Source organism: Neodiprion pinetum, chromosome 5 (assembly GCF_021155775.2).
Source record: "Neodiprion pinetum isolate iyNeoPine1 chromosome 5, iyNeoPine1.2, whole genome shotgun sequence".
NCBI lineage: Eukaryota > Metazoa > Arthropoda > Insecta > Hymenoptera > Diprionidae > Neodiprion > Neodiprion pinetum.
Window position 1 is genome coordinate 25,195,914 of NC_060236.1, and position 10,935 is coordinate 25,206,848.

Consider the following 10,935-nt stretch of genomic DNA (forward strand, 5'->3'; position numbering starts at 1 on the left):
CGTATTGAATTGTTGTCCCATTTATAAGCTGCGTTTCAATTTACAACAACGATGCTTACCGTAAACAGAGTGTATAAAAGTATAAAAAAATAAATAGCGACTAAAGTCGCCCCGTATATTGGGTTTAACACTTGTTAGATCGGAGTATCGTTTAAGAAAATACGTTACGATTCATACATAAATTATTAGCTACTTAATACGATTAGACTTATTATCATTATCATTATGATTATTGTCATCGTCCTCGTGATAATTATTATTACTATTATATGAAGAATCGAAAAATAGTTACTAACGACTAATTGAGAATGACATATTTATAAACGCGTTTTAAACGTTATTTAAGACAAACTAATATATACACAGATATATATGTATGTACATTAAATTCATTTATCGGAGTAACTGAATCACAAATTTGTTTAGCATTATTATGATAGACAGAAAAATGATTGCGTTATTTTACATTAGACTGTCTATGTATGAAACAACGTTCTCTTAATAATTTGGGTAAGTTACAGAATATATATATATTTTTTTCAACTTCCTTTAAACTATCCTTGTATCGGAGCAAATATAACCACAATTATTATATATAATTTCAATGACTAGTTGAGATCAAATCGCGACATACTTTGCAAGGCTGCTCAACGATTGTAATATACTACATCACAAACGATAAATGTGTTTACCTAAAATTACAAATTAAATCGTTATGGCAATAATTCGTTGTTATTAGGGTACAATCAAAGTTTAATTTTATTTTTTGACACTTCTCACAGCATTCACGAGCGTGCGTAAAAAAGTAAATTGAATTCGAAATCTAAGTAAATAATACACAAAATTCTGAGTCTCAGCTCTCGCAAAGTGAGAGCAATATTTTTTACAACCCTTCGAGCCCTCCTCAATGATTTTCGTAACATAATCTATGTATAATTCATACATGCGTTGAAAACCATCCGCGAACAAAAATTCTTGCAAAAAAACATTGTTTTCGTCATCCACTTATCGATATCAAACAGATCATGAAATGAGATATCAATTCATGAATTCGTAACGATTGTTTACTTGAGGAGGCAAAAAAGATTTAGCTCGAGGGGAACACAGAAAAAATATTTTTTGAAGATATTTTTCCATCGTAAACACTTTCTAACAAGAATGTGTGTTTTTTTTTCAAAGTGTTTCACAGACAAATAGTTTGAACGTCAACGTATTACAAACATCAAAGATGCGATCGAATGATGAAACTGTATCCTCGATATTTAAAGAACAGATTAATCAATTCGTCAGATATTTGTGAAAATGTACGCAATGCGAAATGAGAATTCATTTTTTCCCTCTTATTACCCAAAGACAGAATCAATCATTTCGCATCACATTATACAACTCTGTTCAATCTCGTTCGAGTCCGTTTTATATGCATAGATATGCCAATCTGTATGCATACGTACATTACGGTATTCAACGAGGCCCTTGCCAACGTTTTTTGACACGCGCGACGACGTCGAAGGTCGGTTGTTTTAGAAAAGGAGAAAAAAAAAAAAAACGAAAAAAAATCGTTATGCTCCGAGAAAGGTGTGTTCGATTTTCCCGTTCGATCACACAATTGTTTATTGCGGTAATACGTATAACATTTATTAGCCCCAACGAAAATTATTTCCGTTCACACGTTGGCTGTTTATGGCAGTATATAAGTTTCACGGCAGGCATTAGGAGGGTTATAAAAAGTGTGTGTTCAACGTGTTTCAATATATGTATATATACGCATACATTCCGTTTATACGACTGTTCTAGTACACGAACAACGTCCGATGTTCTCGATTAATTAAACTGAATTGATATATAGGAATTGATCTAACGACACTTTGCTCGCGTAGTATTATACCTATATCTCACAATAAAATCCAGAATTGTACTATACCTTCGTCAATTTTAGGAAATTAATATACTATACAATCGAGTATTATACTACTTTTAGTAAATCATTATACGTTTGTACACCTAAGTATCTATAATATATGTATACACATATATACACATAGACCTATCCTACGATTGGATCCAGGAATTTCATCACTGTATACGTACAGGTACAACTAGTTTCTTCGATAACACAACCACTGCAGGTGTTATACCCAGCTTGGTAAGAATTTGCTCAAGATACACTTCGTCATTGATTAAATTACTCAATAATCAAAATCTTCGACATCCGCTCTTCTCTCGCTACGAACTGCGTTCAATTAACTCGACTGCTGCAACATCTCGACACAAACATAGGTACCTCCGCGTCTTCATCATCTCGCGTTCGATCAAGAACGGGTAGAAGACTTGAATATTCCCGAAGGATCCTCGCTGGCAAATTCATCAAAGTTCCCGATCGCCCGTCCGCAGGGTGGAGGATATGGTCAAACCCCGGTCAGGGTCAGTATGAAAAATCGCCTCGCCATAGGCGACGAGATTATCCTCGACGAGTCACTAAGTGTCCGTTTGCCTCGGCGGTGCCCCGTGAACCTGCGGCACCGCGATCACGAATATGTCCAATTTCTCGCCCGAGGTCTTATCCGTGATACCGCCGTAATATATCGAGTCGTACGGCGGCGGTGCGAAGAGGTGATAAGGCGGGGGAGGCGCGTCTTGGACCCCGGAGGACGTGCTGTCCGGTTCACCGGGCTGGGTGTATGTGATGCCCATCGGGCGGGCCCCGCGGCGACAACACCATTCCGAACAGCTAACGACGAGGAAGAACGCCACGAGGCCTCCGAAGGATCCGATGTACCAGACGATCGACCAGGGATCCAGAGGGTTGTTGCTCGTTGCCTGGACGCTCTCTGAAAATATCGAAATAACGATCGTTTAAACACTTTACTATACTGGAGTTTGCTGTACTCGTTTCCTGCTGCATTTGGACGGCTGATATCAAAAATCCCCATTTCAGAATTTGGTCCAACAGAACCCAAATTCAGAATGTCCTCTCGAAATATGAATCATGTAAATATGTTGCGCCCCACGGGGACCCCTAATTTTAGGCAAATCAGGGTACAAGTCCACTCTGAGCAGCTCCGTTGCTCTTTTGTTAGCACGTGGCTGATCTTGCCCCGTCAAAAAAACTGGTCGGAGATGCTCGGAGTGGACTTGTACCTTGATTTGCCTAAAATTAGGGGTCCCCATGGGCAGCATCATGGAAATAACCCGGGGTGCGTTCCGATATTAGATCGCAGTGCTGTCAACAATATTTGATCTCTTTTGCGCTGCCGAGTTCGTGAGTAACTCTGCTTATGTCCTAGGGACTTTTTAGCGGTGCCAGTTAATTTCGGAACACACTCCTGGAATACACTGAAAATCGGTGAAATATCAGTGAAAATTCACTGAATCGTCAGTGCGTATGCACTAAATTTTTACTGGTTCGAATTTAGAGAGTGATTCAATATAATCGTATGTCCAAAGTGATCTCCGAGGACGTACGTAGTTTTTGAACGAAATGCTGATGTACGATGTTATTGTACCAAATTCAGATATGGGGTTCTGTTGATCTTAGCCATCGATTTCCTTACGTGCACAATTGCTGTCTGCGCAATGAGGATTTTCACAAGGACTAAGCCTGTGAAAGTGTGATATTTATACTGATAAGTGCCGCGCGTGTGCGGCAGTCACCTCGACATTGTATATTTTCGTTTATATCGCGCGACGTTGACACAAATGAAACCGCAAGTTTAATATTTGCGCCTTTGCAGCATGGTGAGCGACAATAAATGTCGTTGTGCGTTAAAATATCCCTTGCAAATACGTATGTCACGGTGTTTGCTCAAGTATAAATCCCTCCCTCCGAAAAGCTCGTAGGCCGATTAATAATGCTACTGCAGAACCTGGAATGAGATATATAGGTGTGTTTGCTTTTTTTTCAGAATTCAAGATTGAGGATTCTCGCGTGCTCGTGCAGGGTTTTTCCCAGTACCGTCTACTTTTTTTTGAATGTTTTTTTGTTTCGTGATACAGCGTTATAAATTTTATCCAACACTGCCTATTTTTACCTGCGTAATGAAAATGATACCTGCGCTATATTCAGCAAAATTAGGATTATAAGAGAATATACTACTTTTCATCATTTTTAAAGGCTTCTGCAATTACATATCTTATACTTTTTCTTCCATTACTTTCATTGATGTAATCTGTAGCTCGACATAATCGTCTATGCAAAAAGCGTCGCGGATGACGTAACAATAATTTACATAAATTAAAAATTTTCTAACATAAAATATAAGTAAGCCACGGGAACTATTGACCTTGAATAACGCGTAGGTATTATACGCTACTCGTTTCAAGTACGCGCAAGTACATGAGAGCATATTTGCGTCAACATAGATCTTGATTCAACGAGTAAAAAATTTCCTTGAGGTGTACGTATACAAGAAAAGAAATTTTTATAATCGAACCCAACTACAGATTGTGAGAATCGATTGAATACAGCCTCCTTCTGCATTTACAAAAGTTGAAAGTTTCTGCAGCAATTGCGCAACTCTGCGAGAGACAATGTCTTAAGAACCGCTCAACCGATCAATGAACGAAACTGCAGACGATAAAATTTGTAGACCAGTAGATTATGACTGCACAGTTACCCATCGTGACTGTATGCCGGATGTGGGGATCTAATAACCAGTTTCCGGTGATCAATGGATATCTAGTGAGTGGAAATGTCTATTTCCTCTGAACCATGGTGACCGCAGCAGCAAATGGTCGTACCAACTAACGCACGGCGATCCAAAGGGAGTGGAGACTTGTATGTAGTATGTTGAATGAAAAGTTGTTATACAGTTTCTCGGCATAACAGACGATGACGAAACAGTGAAAATTCATTCGAGAAAGTTAATTCTCAATGATGAAAATCGCAATTCGGCTGTAATTGTGATCGATTCGTTGTGCAAGCTGACAGCCTGCACCGATCAGAGAACGATCCTTGAGTATATTGAGGGCACTCGTTTTTGTTATTCAGAGTTAGCGTTCGTGCCGAATCGTGCCGTCTGGAGATGCGGAGATAGGGCGAATTCAGTGCAAGCTTTCAACGTCTAGCAGGCACGTGATTCAGCATTCAGATGGAAGCACCTCTTAGTCCTGCAGGCCAACGCCGTATTCGAATTAAAATTGATAAAACGTACCAGTTGTGTTGTTCGCCAACGCATCTTTGACATCGTCGGTTTCAGATTCGAACTCTATAACGTAAATGGAACTTCCACGTTGCTCGACGGTTCGCCCGTTGACCGTGTTTTTCAGAATTGAGTCGTCGTTGTCGTCGTCGTCGTCGTCGACGTCGTTGCCTTCGTCTTCGTCGAGACGCTGGAGAATCTCCGCTCGCCGATTGGTCTCAGTGACGTCATAAGCCGCCAATCCTCGTGCGTAAGCTGGACATACAGAAACAGGTTTTTATCAATAACATATTCATGCCCACATACATGCGTAAACGCTACACGCGCACACATAACTCGTAAACACGTCGAAAGAACCAAGAACCGCGGGAATAACCTATCAAGGACGTTGCTGTGACCTGTTCAACGATTGGACAGTCGGCCCCACCTCGTTAATGGAAATTATATACATACTCCATGATGGACATTCCAAAGTCTTGACTGCCGAAGCAATTTAACTATTACGTATTATCGACTCGATTCCCAGGCGCGCCTTCATTCTCCCCCTTTTTCTTTGCCTTTCGTAAAAGGGAAAACATCAGGTGAGATTGCAAAAAGTTGTCAACTCCGCAGCATAGTCGTTTCGTATCCTATCTTGCACTGTACATCAACTCGACGTGATCTAACGATAGCCTAAGATCTTGCGAGAGTTTCGCCGTGCCTCGGTATTTATCTCAACCGATCAGCTGATCGTTCTGTTCGCCGCCATATTGCAAAGCGTCGATTGATACGGGCCGGACCCGAATAAAGAGTACAATGAATTTGATTGCAGCAACTGAGATACGACGCACACTACGGTTCAAGGTGAAGACAAATTACAGTGGATAACTGCAATGTATGGATGAGGTTTCTTTTATCGACGCATGTGTGAAAAGACGATTGTTTCGCGGAAATAATTAAGGGGCGGACGAGCCTTTTGTTCGACGGAAGCCGAAGGTCGCCGCGTAACAGAGAAAGGCAGAAACCCGACTGAGGGCGCGGGACCATTTGCTTTCTCTGTTCCAACGTGACCCATTCGACTGACTACGTATGCACGAATATGCCTATAAACGCGGTTCGTTCAATGCCAGACGCCTTTGAGGGACCCTGATAGCCCCGAGGCGCTCGGGTTATACATTTTGTACGCTACCAGCTCACGTGTTTCGATGCACGTAGCCGTCGTACGGAGTCAACGTGATTACAGCTCCATGTGCCTGTTAGAATAACCAGTTCTGGACGTGGGCTGGACCACATGACATGGCGATATTACGAATGCCGTGCAGCCACTCACGTAGAGTAAATTAGTACAACTCTGTTTCGCCAACCTCGATCGGAAACATGAGACGTTAAATTTGATCACTGGTTTACAATCTTCGACGAGAGTTCCGCCTCTTGTAGCAATATTTTACTTCGGTTTGGGCGGTGGTCGTCAGGTGGCGCGGTCGCTGCTGCTCTCTCGCGATAGAAGTAATTTACCATATCATACACAAAAACTAAGTTCTCATCAAACACGGGTTACGGGTGCCACTCGTTCGTCGGTCTGTAATCTTTTTCATACGTATCACAGAACGATCGGCACATCAGCGTTTGTATGACCTATGATTGTTTAAAATAGGAAAAGAGATAAAATGGGCTGATAATACCGAATGACAATTTGTCGAGAAATGCAAGAAGTTAATATTGTCGGTTGTAAGTACAGCGTCAAGTTTACGACTGTGAAAAAGTTATCTCGTTAATTTTATTATCCGCACTGCATCATAACACCTTATATGAAAATTCGTTGAACAATTCAATTTTCATAGTAATAGCAATTTTATCACATAAGAAACGTTTCGGTCTGTTGAGTCAACGCGATTCCACTGACAAGAAATTTTTCCGTGAAAAAGCATTGCGGATTACAAACAATGATGACGGGAATTCGATAAACTGTTAAACTGCTTCGCAGAAATTACACAAGTCGCTTATCAGGCTCGTAATTCGCTGTGTCGTGATCATGGTGCATGCAATGGATACGTTTAGATCCGCTAATACAATGTGCATACAACACACTTATGACATACATTATTTCTGCACATAATATAACAGGGGGTGTTGTATGCAGTACACATTATGCCTCCCTTCCACTTTACGGCGAACCGGTCCGCTATACACCTGCGGTATCTATTTCTGGAGGCATTGCGAATTCAACGTGGTACTTGCAGAATACTAATTGGAATGTTTTACTTCTTTCTCCATCTTATCGTTTCTTGCAGGTTCTTTTTCACTCGGCTAACCAGTTTCAACCATGCACCATTCAGCCCCGCATAGAGAGACTTCGAACCATTGCGATCACCGGTATTACACAGTCGGCGTTAGCTTAATTATACATAATGACAATAATATTGAAGTGAAATACATCATGTAGCTGTTCCCTCAATGATTTATCATTATATTCTGATTTATACATTCTGCGTGCTATGCTTCTTCAAATATTTCCTGATGTTTTCAATCCTTTTCTTTCTTTCGACAAAGGACATGAATCACCGCGTTCTACATTATACACCTGTACCTACCGGCGGAAATCTGGATGAACCGATATTTCGGCACTAAAGATATATGTGTACGCATACGCATGCGCCTGGAAATTGTGTGCATGTATACGTATAAATGTATGTATTTACACGCTTTACACGTATAGGCATAATAAGGTGTAATATGCCAGAAAACGTCGTGCTACTCAACCGTGAAAAAGTTAAAGAGAGACGACAACTGTACGAGATCTTTCTTTTTAATGGCTACTAATTAAATCACCCGAAGACTATAGGATAAACAAGTGACGTAACAAGTAGCGTTCAATTACCTAGAAGCCATGCGACTATTATGGTAATCTTTGCTTCGTTATTTTTTTATCGTAGGTAATATTTTTTATTTTTTTTTTTTTTGTTAAGGGGAATGTTTTTTTCGTCGTGATTTTTACTTTTTTACCGTGTTCTTTTTTCTGTCGTTATTAATTTCCTATTACGGTTTTTGCTTGATCCTACCTCTTTTTCTTATGCTTCTTGTGATAGTTCGCCTTCTATTAGTTTCTTCTATTATTCTTCGTTCTCAAGTTGTGCCACTTCGGAGCATGACACGCGTGACGCAATCACTTATACGTATGTTATGCATGTACCCGTAATAAGTCACCTATAATACGGTATACGTGCATAAATTATTATATTATACACGCCTGAGTAAATACAGCAAGTTGAGCATCGTGTGTATATCTGATATATAGAAAACTCGAAGAAAACTCACACCTAATTTTTCCCATAAAGTTTTCACACAATGTATGCGCGACTTGTTTTCGTATGAAAAAAGAATGGATAATTGAATTTCCACGGAAAATAGTATATATATATATATATATATTCGCATACTAATCTACATATAAATGAGACGCGTAAAAATACGCGCGTTTGCTCTGATTTACATTACGTACATTACAGCTGTATGTACAACGAATTTCAACTTTGATTCTAAACCTTTCTATAATAATTATACTTTACAGGTACGAATTAGCATAACGTGAAAAAATTCACAGTTAACTGCGATTGAAAATCAATAGATATAATTCCACACACGCGGTATGTGTAGTATAATTTTAAACTTTGCAATAAAACGATTTAATTATTCGTTAGCGATGTATTTGCGCAGAGACGACTTTTTTCGCTAGTATAACAGGTATAATTAAGTTGAAAAAAGTGAACAGAATTAGAGAAAGAAAAGTCTATGTATTTCTACCTAATTTGGCAGCAGGTATATGTCAGAAATTAACCGTCCCATGTACTCCTATAATATCTAACAATATCGTCGGATTAACAAGCTTCGATGATAGTTTACAACGCTGCAAAGGTCACGGCAAGAGAGCTGTTTTTGCCGCGTGAAATCGCATGCTGACATAGTATTACACATTGTCCATGCCAAGCCGAAACGTTAATCTCTTAATTTTCTTGATAAATATTATGCACATTATAATGATATTTCATTTTGTATACATACATTCCGAATGCATATATTTGATAGCAGGTTTGACAAATTACTATCATCATATATGATGATTAACTAAAGTGTTGTGAATAAATTCAATTGTTTTTTTTTTCTTTTCTTTAGTTCATCATCTCATTCCGTTGTTCTCCAGGATCTACGTGTATGTTATACATTGCACGGTACAATATTCATTAACGCCTTAACCTTTCGGCTAACTTATCGGTCCGAAACAAAATGTGAGTTCTATTCTATGCGAATTATGTGACAATGACTGGCGATGCACCCGACGTGAGAGTTTGGGAGTCATTGTCACATAATTCGTATAGAATTAAGCTCCCATTTTTTTTTTCGCACCGACAACAAGTTAGCCGGAAGTTTAAGGCATTAATTCATTTTACTGATAGATGGAGTACATAACTACATAGATATAGAGATGCGTACAACACCTGATTTCGAGCAGTGTAACGGAAGACTGTGAGAATAAGAAAAAGAGAGGAGAAATGAAAGAAGAGAATCGTGCAGCCCCCAAGTAAACACTCCGATATCAATTTCCACTGCCACAAGTATTATCGAACAAAGGCAAGCACGTTCAACGCTAGTAGGTATCGCGTACATTTGAAATTCAACCCGTACTCCTTTACCTATTTATATTTACGCACACACACACACACACGCACACGCACGCACAGGAATTGCAATGGCGTAATTTAATTACCTGGTAACGGTGCTGTGAGAAAAGCTTCGCTCCGTCCATACGTCGGTAAAACAACAAACGCCACGAAACATAAGAAGAAACACTTGACCGAGAAAATCATGATTTCCTTTCACTGTTTCTAAAACTGTTCCGAAACGAACAATACAGTCACGACTTGCGAACAAGAAAACAATAACAATCCGGTCCGAATCAGACGAGTGTCTTGTTCAAATCGGTATGGTATAATAAGAGGAATAAAGAAAAGCACCGGCACGTTTAGGGTGTCCTTGTTCACTGCAATGTTTTGTGTGAAAATGTACTAGTTTTTTTTTTTTTCTTCTTCTTTTTGTTCAGCTGTCAATTATCCCCCTTATTTCTCTTCCAATTGATACGCGACACTGCAACGTGTAACGACGAAATCGATGTATTTAATGCTACGTGCTTTTGAAAGCTCGGCGGGAACAGAGCCCGTTCAGCTTGAAGGCCGACAACTGCCTGCTGACGACTATGCGGTACGCGAGTTCGTAAGTAACTGATGCTGACGGCGTGGTCTTCCGCGTTGTAATATAAAGAGAACGGGTGGAGATAAGAACCGCTCCTTCTCTTCCCCCCTTTCTCGTCCCTCGCCGTTCGCTTACCACTCGACAATTGTTACTCACGTTCTTCTCCCTCCGCGCTCTGTATGAGAGAGGGAGAGAGGGAGAGAAAGAAAGTCATTTATTCGATCCTGGAGTGAAACTCCCCAAGGACCTCGGTAAAAAAAATACGATATAGAGAATTATTTTGTAAGTAAATTCATATGGGCACAAAAGATTAAACGAATGAAATAATTTAAGCAGTAAAAATAAATTATAATAAATAACGTAATAACAATCAGACAAATGAATGATAGTAACAGAGTATATTAGGGTGGCCCTTATTTGGGGTGCTGATGAATTTCGACAAGTGCGCCCCCTAGACACGTTCGAAATAAATGAAAAAAAAATGTGTGCGAAAACGGAGCGCTGTAGTTCAATTAGAAGACGTGCCTATAAGCTCGTTTTGTTTTTCATTTGAATAACATGGGATTTTTAGACT

General features: G+C 39.7%; 1 protein-coding gene across 1 annotated transcript; it reads right to left on the reverse strand.

Moving 5' to 3' along the window:
* Nucleotides 1-4: 4 nt before the first annotated feature.
* On the reverse strand, nucleotides 5-10,406 carry LOC124220599 (uncharacterized). The gene is made up of 3 exons (XM_046629744.2): nucleotides 9,880-10,406; nucleotides 5,151-5,393; nucleotides 5-2,828 (listed from the first exon to the last, which is right to left on the reverse strand). Exons 1-3 carry the CDS (start codon nucleotides 9,977-9,979, stop codon nucleotides 2,476-2,478), a joined length of 696 nt encoding a protein of 231 aa, XP_046485700.1. The 5' UTR covers nucleotides 9,980-10,406; the 3' UTR covers nucleotides 5-2,475.
* Between the last annotated feature and the right edge of the window lie 529 nt (nucleotides 10,407-10,935).